General features: G+C 44.8%; 1 protein-coding gene across 1 annotated transcript; it reads left to right on the forward strand.

Annotated features, from left to right (window-relative positions):
- Positions 1 to 1722: 1722 nt before the first annotated feature.
- On the forward strand, positions 1723 to 4102 carry SNTN (sentan, cilia apical structure protein). The gene is made up of 4 exons (XM_015874844.2): positions 1723 to 1953; positions 2286 to 2320; positions 2831 to 2970; positions 3832 to 4102. The coding sequence occupies exons 1-4, from the start codon at positions 1853 to 1855 to the stop codon at positions 3988 to 3990; spliced, it is 435 nt and encodes a 144-aa protein (XP_015730330.1). The 5' UTR covers positions 1723 to 1852; the 3' UTR covers positions 3991 to 4102.
- Positions 4103 to 13244: the final 9142 nt, after the last annotated feature.

Raw genomic sequence — 13244 nt, forward strand, 5'->3', positions numbered from 1 at the left:
GAGGCTGGTGTTGGCTTCACCCTCCTTCTATACAGCTCCTTTTTTTATTTGTGCCCCTGTTTCTAAGTAAAACATCCACTCTGAAATGTCCCCATGCAAGTCAGCGAGGAGCTACTGAGGGTTTACTGAAGGAGTGACAGCTAAGTGGATGATGGTGTGGGTGCACCTATGGCTTTGGGCACTCCCCTGTGCCCCCATCTCTTGCCTGACTCAGCACAGGCAAGTCCACACCTGCCTCTGTCTGCTGCCCCACTGAGTCATAATGTGTCATCTTGAATGGCAGAAAGCACATGGAAGGAAGGGGAAAACTCTGGCAAAGCACCAAGAAGGAAGTGAGGGCAATAATGCCTGTGAAAGCTGAACTGAACCGCACACGGCGCTCCCATAGAGGTAGGTATCAGGTTGCCTGTTTTACGCAGACAATATTGTTAACATGTGAAATGTGCTAAAAGTTGTCTGATGGGATCACCTGGATATCTCACACGTTGAGTGTATCGAGATAGATGCAGAACAGATGGCCCCACTCCCTGCACACCTTGCTGACCATCAACACGTACAGCCCAAATCTCACTGTCTTCAAAGCTGATCATGTGCAAAGGCAAAGGTTAGCCTTGTGCTACCCAGTATCTGTAGTGCACTAACACACTTTGTACACTAACTAATATATCCTGGAGAGAGAGAGTGTAGCCCAGGCTTGCCTGAACTTGTTAATGCCCCAGCAAAGCGAATCACCTGTTGTAGAGCTCAGACTCTCGAAGTTGGTTAAATTACAGAGAAAAAAAAACAAACAACTGAGCTGAAATCTGATTGACAGTGGAAAGAGCCCAAAACCCAGGAACTGGCTCTGCCTAGAGCTGATAAACATGCAACAGGGTCTGCTCCTCGCTCTCATTTCTACCTTGGATGCTGCTAAGCCCAAGCGTTTCTATTCTATGGATTAACCAGGATTGTAAGGCTTTTCATGCCTTCTTGTAGGGTTCAACAGATGTAAAGGGGAATTATCACTTCAACATGATATCAGGGCTTTTTATTTTTTTTTAAAGCTGATGGCAGATTACTAAGGCTGTATTCTTGTTTAATTTTAGTGTGTTAATTGATGGGATAATGAGCATTGATTATATGTGTTTTGGCTGCGTCATTGCAATTACAGGCTCTGTTTTATTCATGAGCCAGTCCTAAAGAATGCGCTAGAGATCTAAGACAGCTTAAACCTCTCAGAAAAAGGCCCCGAATTGTTTGAGTAATGACACTCTTAGATGGAAAATTAAAGGTTCTCTTTTCCCATGCTTTTTAAGATAATTAAAATCCACGAACAGTAAGGTGGTGAACATCCTTATTCATTAGCCTTTGGTAATTTAGCTTCTACTAAATGAGGAAAACATTTTAATTCTCTAGGCCATCTGTTGCAGTCTCCTTTATGTGTCCTGTTACATAAGGACTCATCCTGGGAAGTTTTGACATCACCCTGTATCCTTTCCCTAGAAGGATGTGCTGGATGAGATCGATGTGGTCCCTGCCTTTCACCAGCCACAGTGGGATGAAAGCAGCTGCTCAGTGCTTTAGGTCATTCCCTGCCCAGACACCTCTAGGAAAGGATCTGCAAGGAAGTAGGCAGTGTGTTTTCTAATAGCAAAATTTGTGCCAATAAATAAAATAAAACCAGCCCCTTAGCCCCACCTCGCACTGGCTGCTTTAATCCCGAGGGTTTACTAGTCCTGTGATCACCAGGTAGTGCTTCCATTATTGATGGGGCACGGCTGTGGGCAGGCTGCTTGTACAGAGCCGAGCTTGCAACCACCTGTTTGCTGTTGCTGGAGTTGCTTAGAGATCACAAACGCTGATCACAAGCGCAATGTGCGGCTGCAGAGCCAGCGTCCCCAGCACCAAGCACTACTCTGTCAACCCTGCACCCACCACGAAGAGCCCTCCGGCTACAGCAGGCATGTCCAAGCGGTGAGTGATGGCTTTGCTTTTTGCATCTATGGTGATTTCTGCTAGGAAGTCATTATCTGGGTGTGTATTCCTGCAAGTAGCTTTCTGGGACTTAACAGAGGTTACCATGCCTCTCTCTGGTAATTCAATGAGCATCTGAACAGCCCCAGCTCTGTCAGCCTGTCCTTGCAGGGAAGGGGGTCTATCCATAAGCATCCCGAGGATGTTGGTCTTCCTTGGGAAATCTTGGGATTCTGGGGGATTAAATACAGTAAAAATGAGCTAGGTCATTTACAGAGAAAGTATATGTATGCATCAGGTGACAACTGTTCCTCTCTTCTCTCTCCCTTCAGCATACCTATTTCCAAGCAGCTGGCATCAATAAAAGGTAAGGGCCTCCACCCCCAGCATTTATACATTCTGACAGTAGCTGTGAGCAGGGAGCGTATGGTCTTCCAGTTGTGGTTTAGGAGCAAGGGGATGAACGCAGCCAAATATTTTAGCCAAAATTCCAAATACATCACAAAGCTTGTGTACAGCTCTGCTGCTGATGCTTACCAGTTGGGCTATGTTTTCCTACCAGAGGTCCTTGGGAGCCAAAGCCTGCCCAGGTCCCTTTGGAGTACCCAGACAGGCCTCACCCTAACTCCTTTCCCTACCCGGCATATCTCAGCTGTGATAAAACCTGCACTCAGGTGTGGGACAGGAGGTATGGAGCTGGCCCACTCCATATAAAATCTAGGCTAGGTCCTCTGTGGGTATAGACACTTTCAGGCTCATTAACTTTAATGAAATGACACTGATTCCTACCTACTCAGGATGCTTCTAACAGATTCCTTTCAATTATATCACAAACTCTGCTTTTTCTGATAGGCTGGTAACTTCTTTTTCCCCCTAGCTCTAGAAAAAGGCTCAGACCTTGAAAAAGCTTTTGCTACTGCTGCACTGGTGTATAACAACTCCGCTGACCCTGAGGGCAAACTCAGCAAAGCTGAAACCAAGAACCTGCTGCAAACCCAGTTCTCAAGATTCATACAGGTGAGTGAGTTTGAGCACCCTCGTCTCTGTTCCACTGCTGTGTGTGCATCCATCCATGGGGTAATCCCAGGTGAGATGTCACTAGGTTTGGTGAGAGCATTTTTAGTTGACTACATGTTGTCTCAATATAAAGCAAGAAAACGGGGCTCACTGAGGAGTGACAACAATAAACCAATGTTGTTACACCTGCTTGAGCTCTTGCTAATAAACTACTGTGATTGCAAAAGCAATAAGGAAACAAGCCCTTGGATGATGACAAGTCTCTGTGCATGTATGGGATAAGAAACCAATTGCAGTTGATTAAGTGGCTGGTAGTTTGCCAGAGCACCGACTGGATACCAGGAGGGTCATCCCCATGCTGCAGAATTACATATCCTACCAGTGAGCAGCAGGGCATGGAAAGCTCCTCCCATCCATCTCTAAAAAAACAAAAAGAGCAGGAACTTCATAAAGTGGTAAAAATACGTTTGTAAAACTAGTGCCTTTTTTGGTTTGGGTTGAGGGTTTGTGTGTGTGTTGTTTGTTTGTTTGTTTTTAACCAGTTAAGTGAGAGAGATGGTTAGGACTAAAAATATTCCTGATGATAACTTTCCTTCTAAGAATAACAAGATCATGTCATGGGCATCTTCTAAAGGCTGTTCTGGATTCAGATGGTTGTTCAATATTTCTGGTGGAGTTTCTTGGGATATCTTCAGGCAAAAGTAGTGTGAGTGTGGACTTGAAAATCCAAATAGGAAGATACAGAGACGTCTTGCTTTGTTGGGGGGTTTTTGTTTTGCTGGTTGGTTTTTATAACAGGTGATGCAGTAAAAAAGGAGCTTTGTGCTTAATGTTGTTTTTCTCATTGATGATTCTCCACAGGGCCAGGAAGACAAACCGAAGTACCAGGAAATCATTTCTGCCCTGGATGAAGAACCAGAGAAAAAAATTGATTTTGAAGATTTCATGGTCTCACTGGTCAGCCTCGCTCTGCTGTCTGACCTGCTGCAGGAGATCAGAAATGTGAAATGCACAAAATGATGGGTGCTTTGTAAGGAAAGCAGGGGTGAAACGCACTCAGAGCTAACGCTGAGTGTTGCATCCCTTCTGCTGTTGCCTTTGAAATGGAATAAAGCCTTGCCCAAACCCGCTACCTGTAGGTGATGTGCTGGTTGGGGCTCGTGCTGCTCCGGGAGCTGCAGCCCTGAGTGCTGATGGGGAAGTATTGATGGGGCTTCTGGTTGGCAGCCGAGAAAAATCTGCTGCAGCTTTTGGTAAACATTGGCTTGAGTTCATTCTCTTGGCAACCCACTGCTAAGCCTGAATGGAGCTTTGTTCATTGATGCATTTGTTTTTATTTCCTCCTCCAGGATGACCAGTTCAATGGGTGACCTCTATGGAAGTAATTTCAAGTCCAGTGTTTGCAGTGGTTTGCTTGTGTGACCAAGGGATGAGATAGGTCCATGTAACCCCATGTATCCACTGAGTCCATGGTTTCATGAAAATGTGAGGAAAAAAAGCAGATAAGGGCTGGTTAAGTGAAAGGATGATGGGCAAAGGGAACCTAGTGAAACATCGGTTTGTTAACAGAGCCAGCAACCCCTTTGATTTCCTTTTCTTCCTAGTTGGAAAAGAGGACAACAACAACTATTTAGCTTTGGTACATGATTCTTTAAACAGGAAGGGGTCAAATAGTTTGGTGCTAAAAGAGGAGAAATTAGTGACAGCTGAGTAACAGGCTTTAACTCCTTGACATGAAAAAGGGTCGTAATGTTCTCAGAGCTAAGAGGATGGCTTGTAATAGATTTTGGTGTGAAGAAAGACAAGCTGCAGCAGGGAGCTGGCAGCCAGATGTTCTGAGAGGATGGGTCTGCTTCGTTGTGCAATGTGGGATGGAGCTGAGAGGAGTGTTGAATGGGTTTCAGAAGGGAACTCAGCAGGCAAGGGGGTGCTCCATGGGGCTGATCCCAGGGCTGGATGTCGTCTGGAGGTGGAATATTCACAGGTTAAAGTGAGGATTTAATCTGGTAGCTCCACCTTCAGCAGTATTGTTGTTTCATGCTGGTAACATGCCCCCAGACTCTTCCTCCAGCCCCTTGTTTTCAGCCCAGGCAGAATATCTGTGGAACTGTACAACATAAGCAGGTAGAAGGATGGATTGAAAGTGAGTTCCTAGAAGGCTTTTCTTATTACAGAAGTACAGAAAACATAACACAGCCTTGAAAAGCTTGTTTGAGAGCTACTGATGGCTTTGAAATGATGAATTTCTTAATATCCCTCAGTTACAACAAAAGGCAAAAGGAACAATACTGTGAAGCCAATTAAGAAAGTGTTCTTTGAAGTTGCTAGGGCCCTAACACAGTTTCTGTTATTGCTGAAATGTTTCTTAATCTTGCATGACTTGAGTTAATGACTTAAGAGCCTTTTATCAGATCAGTTCACTCTGTCATCTCATCACGTGCAAACCCTTCATATTCTAATGCAGCTGGTGTGATGCACGAGTGTTCAGGGTGCCTGGCTTCTATCAAAAGCCTTTGTGCAAAGCACAGCAGAAAACCAGAGTCGGAAACATAACTCAATATTGAGATGGTCAGAAGGGAATCAGAGGTGCAGAGAAACAGTGTGCGTGTAGCAGAGCTGGAGTTGGGTGCCAGAGCTTCACAGGAGGGTCTTGGTTGTCTCTGAACAGCATCAATGGGGTGTGCAAGGCTCGATCTACGTTTGTCTTTGAGAGCCCTGCCTGATGCTGTAAAGTGGGGGGATGCACTGGGAGGATGGGTCTTAGAATGGGTCTTAGATGGGTCCCAGATTGGGTATTAGAAGAAAGTTCTTTTTCAGAGAGTGGTGAGGCAGTGGCACAGGCTGCCCAGGGAAACAGTGGAGTCATCATCAACCCTGGAGGTATTCAAGACCATGGAGATGTGACACTAAGGGACGTGGTTGGAGAGCATGGTGGGAGTGGGTGATGGTTGAGCCAGATGATCTTAGTGGTCTCTTCCAACCTTAATGATTCTGAGAGCCCCAGCATCTCCTTATAGACTGTGGCAGGCAGAAGTTCGCAGTTCGGCTGTGGAAGATGCTCTTTTATTAGCTCAGGCTATTTGCGGCTGCCCCGAGCACTCTCGGCTGACAGCTTTGAAGCTGATCTGGCACAGACATCATGTCTGGCTGCATCCTTGGGGAGCTGGCTAAAAGCTTGCTTAAAAGGCTACCGTTGTGCTTTATTTTGTTCCTAGCTTGCTCCTATTGGAAGCGATGGGAGTTCATCATTGATTTCTCATAGCAGAGCCCACGCAAGTGCTAAGGAGTCGGCAGGCAGCTAAATTGATGAGATCTACAGTCTCCTCTGCAAGTGTGAACATCCCGTAGCTGATTTTCAATTGCTGATCCCCCCCCTTGAAGTGAAGGCAGCTTGAAGAGTAGCTAGTCAACACCTGACCTTTGTGGGCTTGGGCTTGGGAAGCTCTGCAGGCTTTGGATCTCAGTTTTAAGTTCTATTCTAAAAGCTCTGAATCATACTTGCAGGTCTGTGTGCTTCCAAATGACTGTCAGATGAGAAATAGGGGTCAGGGAGAGCTGGACTGAAAGCTTCATCCTCAGGTCTTTGGCTCAGGAGGGTAGAGTCATTCTCATACTCAAATTAGCATACCCAGGTCAATAGGTTTTTACTTCGTTTGGCCTTAAATCTGCAGCCCACTAGACCTGGAAGGTTGGGACAGTCTGACTCTGGGGCTGAATCCTTACAGTCTGAGGGATATGTTGCTCTGTGCCTCCTCACCTCAAGGTGTTTGTTAATTTCTTTGTATTGAATAGAACTTCATAGTCCACCACAACAGGTAACTCCCCTCCAGCCCTGGGAGCTCGCTTCAGAGCAGATGACAAGCTCTGTCCCAGAATTATGTTCTCTCCAAAGTGCTGCAGTTTGTGAGCCACAAAGGAGTACTCTGACACACCGATGGAAGAAAGAAAATCTCTTTGTTTTGAGCTCAGTCAGGGAAGCTAGATAAAGAAGTGGTGTTTTTTATGGCACTCTGAAGCGACAGCTTTTAATTCCTGTACTGACGTTTACTGCAGACAGTAGTTTACATGGTTTCTGGTGGAGCTACATCTTCCCTCCTTGCTCGTCTGCTGCTCCCTCACCCCACAAGTGTTTATAGCTCTGAGACCTCCTCTAGCAAAGGCAAACAGTGCACTGCATTCAGCAGCAGATACATCAGGCTGTCTTTCTAATCCCCAACTGCACAAATCAACCATTAGACTTAGATAGATTCAGAGCCACAGGACTTATCTTTTATTCATTGTTATTGTAGGAGTGAGTTTATGTTATGCACATCCACAACAAGAGTCTGTCTCAATCTCTGACACGTAATAAGGAAGTGAAAATGTGATCCCCAAAATGAAAATAAAGCAATTCATGGGAGCAGCCCTAGGCCAGTGCTGGGTGTCTGCAGCAGAATCTCCCTGGAGGTGTCCAAGGAAAGGGCAGACATGGCACTGAGGGAAATGATTTTGTGGGGATGGGTTGATGGCTGGGCTTTGTGATCATTTTGGTCTTTTCTAACCTCACTGATTCTGTGCTCATTGTGCACAATTGGTGCAGTGCCTCTTTCCTTGTTCCTCCCATTCAAAGGTATTAAAAAAGCCAACTTGGGCAGTGGCAATCACTTCTGAGCCAAAACACAAGCTGGGTTGAGCGCAACTTCTTCCTCCTTCCTCTTTCTCCATGATCTACTCTCCTCAGCTGCTGTTTTCTAGATTCATTTATTTTGTCTGGAGATGCACGAGGCACATTACGCGCTGCTGAAATCAATGAGGGGCCAGGATCCTTGGGCAGACTTGTTTCACGCCCTCCAGTGAAACCAGCAGCCTAAATGGATGTAGAAGCTCATCAGTGGGTGAAATCAAGCCCTGTTTGACCTGAGGTGATCAATAAATGACATGCAGGATCCCAGAAGCTTTTCTATCCTCACAACCTCCCAGCAGCAAGCAGCAGCTGCTCAGCTTCAGGGCACTTTGTGTCACCAGAGCAGAAGACAGCAAGTCACAGTGAGCGATCTTTGCACAAGCCTTTCCTTACTGCTCATGATTTCTGTAGGGCTCAGTAAGGGGTCAGTCAATGCTACCAAGCAGCGAGCTCGCTGGGAAGGCAGCTAAAGCCAACATAACTTTTGGCTTGGTTATTTCATGAATGTTTGCTCTCTGCTTCAGTCTGAAGAATCAAGCAGAGTACTGGAAATGAACCAAGTATTCCTACAGTGGAGACATGCAGAAAGATCTACAGCCCAGTGCTGAGACCTTTCCTTCTCCAAAAGGAGTCCCAGAGCCCTCCATCTATTCCTCTGATTCTTTTTACAGGAATACATGCTGGTCTGCTTTGACTTCTGAGCTGTCAGAGGAAGTCTGTGTACAAATGCCAACTCATTTCCCACATCTTTTACTGGATGTTTCTTGACTTAATTCTATATATGTGTCCAGCTTCCACCTGATGCTCTTCTGGGGTTTGTTTGGAAGCAGCACGTTCTAATAGTCACTCAGGTTAAGCCTCATGTGGTGGGTTGCTCCTGATAAGGTGCAAATACTGCTGTGCTTGGCAGGTATGACTCTACGCCAAAGGAAGACCACTAACAGGTGGTCTCCTTTCTCAAGACACTGCAGATATTGCCACAGTTTGTTCGGGTTCATGACCCCACTCAGAGGGTTTTATAGGATTTTGCCTAATTAATTTAAGAAAACAAATTGCAGAATTACCTTCTTATTCAACTGCTCTCACTACAGAAATAAGGCTGATTACCTCCCTGACAAACTTTAACTAGGCAGCTACAATAAGCTGTAATAAAGACCACAAATTAAAAACAGATTGTATTAGAGGTGGCTTTGTCAAATCCTGTATTAACACTGGACAACATAGACAGTAGTTAAAAGATACAGAGAAGCCCTTCTTTTCTTCTCTGGTAAAAATCTCTCATTCCTAGAGGATGTTTCTGGATTTTGTTGGAAAACCTCATGTTAATACCCAACCCAACAAGAACTTTTAAATATCAGTTGTTTGTTTCTATCAGCAGCTCATAGCCTGTGTTTTTGGGAGACTCAGTCTTCACAACCTTCTTTATCTCTTCTCTGAATTCATGCTTGTACCATGCATGACCCAAAGTTACTGCAGAGCCTCTGAGGAACAAAAAAGCTTTATTACCTGCACATTCACTCTCCAATTTGTCATTCCTCTTCTAGTGTTTCAGTACTTGAATTCAACTCAGCTAAAAACAGAGCACGATTTGAGAGTAATTTTGTATGAGAATTTTAAGCAGAGGCCCATGCAAATTAGGCATTAATTAATGAGCACCTGAAGTCTTCAGCTGAATGTACCCTGAGGAGGAGCAATGCTGGCAGTGCTTAAGTGTATGCAACAGAATGGGTAGGTAAGCATATCAAATGAAAGACCAGCAATTAATTCTTCTCAAATATTTATTGTAGCCCTTGAAAGCATTGGGAAACTGTAGGGTTTTCTTTATCCTTGCCAGAGCAATGCAAGAGCTGCTCTTGTAGCAGAGCTAGGTTAGAGGAAAAGTGTGTGTATAGCAGCTGGCATCATCCTTAGATGCTCTAACGAGGAGCTCTCAGCTGCAGAGTGTACTCAATCAGCTTGAAAATGCTGATGGAAAGAACATGCTCTTCTTCCTCAGTCTTGGGAGAGTGGTGAGGTGTGCTGAGCAGGCTGCAGGGTTGGTGTCTGCTCCTTTACAGGTATGTGTATATACATGTATATGTACAGAAGATCATCTGCTATCCTGACCTGTCTTCCTTATAAATTCCTGCCATCAAATGACTTTTTAGATGATGACTATAGGGAGCAGCCTGGCTTTCTTCCTCCTCTGAAAGCTGGGGATTATTCCTACCCTTGATTTTTTTAATCCTTCTTATTATTAATGCATTAAAGGATACTTACTCTTATCCTGTGACATTCTAGCAGCTTTAAGTGCCTTGGAGAGGGGCTTTGTCAAAAGCCTTTTGGAATTAAAATGTTGTTGAGTGGAGTTGTTCGTGATGTTCTTCTCAACAAAGCTTTCCTCTGGTTTGTTGGGTGTCAAAGGCCAAAAAGTATTCATGCCCTTGCTCCCATCCCAGATTTCTCTCCTGAAGTTCAGTACTGTGTCAGTCCGTTCTCATCTCTGTAGTGCTGATCTCAATGAGAAAGAGGTTATCTGTTCTGGGCAGTTGTGGGTTGCGTTTTGGAACAGTATTTGTTGTGAGCTGAGGGCAACATACTGGTGGTATGAGTGTAAAGAACTCAAAACCACATTGTTACATTTTCTTTGTAACTTAATCTCTCTCTTCTTCCCTTCTCCTCACTGTAGCCAGAATCCCAAACATCTCAAATATTTCATGAGAGTTGTGATTTTGTTGTTGTTATTATCCTGCCACGGTTCACTGCTTTGTTGTTCAGAAACTCCTACACTTTAACACAGCCCATTAATTTTTAGGGAGCCCTGATAATAGCAGAGACCTGCTGCTTTGCCATTTCTACTGTAATATGCCACTGTGTTGTAACTGCATCTTCCCAAAGGTAATTACCACAGAAGTCACCTTCCCTCAAGAGACCCTTTCACAGGTGTGTGTGGTGGGAGTCAAGCCCTGGTCCCATGTGATGTGTGCTCAAGGGAGCTCTGACATACTGATCTGAAATCACGTCTCTCAATTACTCATTAGCTAATGGCCCCTTGGGGAGGGATGGGCTGGGACTGGGGACCGTGTCTAGAAATATAGGGCCCAAGATCCAGTTGGTTTCTGTGAGCTGCACTAACAGCCTGCTGGCCATAGTGCTGCACCCAGTGCCTTGTTTGCAGGTGCTTGCTGCATTAATGGTGCTGCTAACAGCCACCAGTTGGAGCTAATGCTTTAACACCAAGTGTACCATTCCACCTGAAGCCCTCTCTGCTGAGGGCAGGAGCCCAGCTCCTGGCTGGCTGTGGCTGTGGTGCTGGGGAGCCCACCTGCTTAGTTCTTTCCCATCAATGCCCATTTGTACCAGTATCCAACGTGAAGCTGCATGTGATCCTTAATTTCTTTTTCCAAGTTTTCTCTGGTTTCCCACAGGGTTCTTAATTTGATGAGTTAACATAAGACATGCTAATAGAGCAGCATCAGGAGGCAAAGATCTGTCTGCTGATACAACAGACTTCAGCTGCGCTGCTGAGAGTAGCACATGCTGATTTCCTTAAAACAGCTATATTGAGAACAGCAGTGCTTGTGTTGGCCTACAAGTAAGATGTTTGTGGCTTCTCATTTCTCTTCACCCTCTGTGATGGGACTGGGTGTGTGATAGGAGCAGGCTGGGAGTCTGCACCCAGTGCTCAGGATAGATTTGTGTCCTATCCATAGTTATAGCTAAGTCCTGGCTGGTTGCATGGGGTGTTAAGATGTGCCTGTAGCTCAGTGCAATACAGCACTGCAGTGTATTTTATTAAAAGCGTAGCAAAAAAAAAAAAAAAGGCTGAGACCACTTTTGACTCCACCATGAAATCCAAGTCAAAGGTGATGGATACAGACCAGTTTTGCTCTAACTAAAGTAAATCTAATTCCTTCTCTTTTTTCTGGTTGACTCTTACTAGTGTGTTATCAGCTCTTGAGTGGCTCTCGCATCCCACACATTACTTATAGAAATAGAGGTTTGTTTCTGGGATAGAGGAAACATTGATTACATTTCTAGGAGCAGCTCTCTGTGGTCTCCGTGTGGTGATGTGTTGGTACTTTCACAGCACACGATAACGATGGCGGTTCGCATGTCGAGAAGCAATTTTATAGCTTTCCTGCTTGAAGTTGCCCACAGCACATCCTCAGGTTGCATAGATCGAAGCACTTTGGGATGCAGTACCTAGAGAGAGTGGCTCCAGACAGCCAGGACAAGATTGCTCTGTTGCTATTTTGAAAGACAAATGACCTGACTGCAAATGGCTGCCTGCTCATCCAAGCAGCATTTAGTCATTTGGCATACAGAGGAATATTTAAACCATTAAGGTGTGTGGTTCTGCAGTGCATAAATAGGTTAGAAATTAGGGATTCTGTGGGGCTGCTTGCCCCTTGTGTGCAGCACTCCAAGTGATTACTGCTCTCTTCTTCGCCTAATCACAGATCCTCAGCTCGGAGCAGGTTTCTAATTTAAACACTTGAGTACAACGTATCTCGCTAAATTAAATAACCTTTACCCAGACAGATCACTGCAGGAATCTCAAACTTAGCCGATTTTGCACCTGCTCTGTGTATGAGTTCTTTATTTCCCCCCAATTCCTGAAAAGGGAGCAGGACAGTCATTGCTGTTGTTCACAATTGCACTGTTTCTACTCTTTTAGTTCTTAACACAGACTTTTGGCTTGTGCTTGAAACTGTGCAGACATCTTCTTGGGCTGCCTTGAGTATGCTAGTGTCTTAACACTCATCCAGAAGGTGGACTTTGTAAGTGGGGGTTATCGCTTAAAAAGCTTATCCCGAAAGGATTGTGAATCGGATTTTAATATATATGAAAATATTCAAATATATGGCTTAATATATGAATGAAATCGTGTCTCAATAGACATTCGTGGTGTGAAGTTAGTGCAGATGGGACCTTCTGTGGAAGAGGTCAGCTGCGTGGTTTTCTCATGGAAGGTTTCTCTGCCTTTTCTAAATCAAGCCGTGCTGCCTGTGCTCCTCGGTGCAAAGAACTCAAAGGCTTTGGACAGCAGCAGCACGAGCATTAATGGCTTTTCACACAGGACTGGGATGATGACAGCAGCACCATCCATCAGGAACCTGGTGGCAGCCCTCTACGGGAGCTGGCACAGCCAGGTGATAAGCTGCAAATTAGATCTCAATAAGCAGTCATTTACATGGCACTTTTGTATTTATTTTTGTCTATGAGTGGTCAACAGCTCATTGCTTCTGGATGGGCGCCCTCCAGACAGGGGACAGTTTGCAGACAGTTCACTGGAATCATTCCTGCCTTCTGGCTTTGATCTAAACCATCCCACTGATGAAAGAGATAAATATTTTATGGACAAGAGAATGGTAGATGCCATATTTCTTGTGTAAACTTTAAATAAGGAGGTACACATTAAAGCTCAGACAGTTTGTGAGCATCTCTCAGAAATGCCAATCTTTCCATGGCATCTGAATAATACTTCAATTATTAATAAAGCTAATAATTCCCTAACACAAATGTGAGTCTATGGTTTGCCAAAGGAGCAGGTGTTAAGTTGCTTCCTGCTGTACAGAGAGGTTGTGGAGTCTCCTTCTATGGAGATACTTGAGACCCCTTTGGACAC

This window comes from Coturnix japonica, chromosome 12 (genome assembly GCF_001577835.2).
Source record: "Coturnix japonica isolate 7356 chromosome 12, Coturnix japonica 2.1, whole genome shotgun sequence".
NCBI lineage: Eukaryota > Metazoa > Chordata > Aves > Galliformes > Phasianidae > Coturnix > Coturnix japonica.

Excerpts from the sequence above, each read along its gene's own strand:
- SNTN (XM_015874844.2), top strand. The coding sequence starts at position 1,853 with ATGTGCGGCTGCAGAGCCAGCGTCCCCAGCACCAAGCACTACTCTGTC. Across the intron at positions 2,321-2,830 it reads GCAGCTGGCATCAATAAAAG|CTCTAGAAAAAGGCTCAGAC; the intron begins GTAAGGGCCTCC and ends TTTTCCCCCTAG. Across the intron at positions 2,971-3,831 it reads AGTTCTCAAGATTCATACAG|GGCCAGGAAGACAAACCGAA; the intron begins GTGAGTGAGTTT and ends GATTCTCCACAG.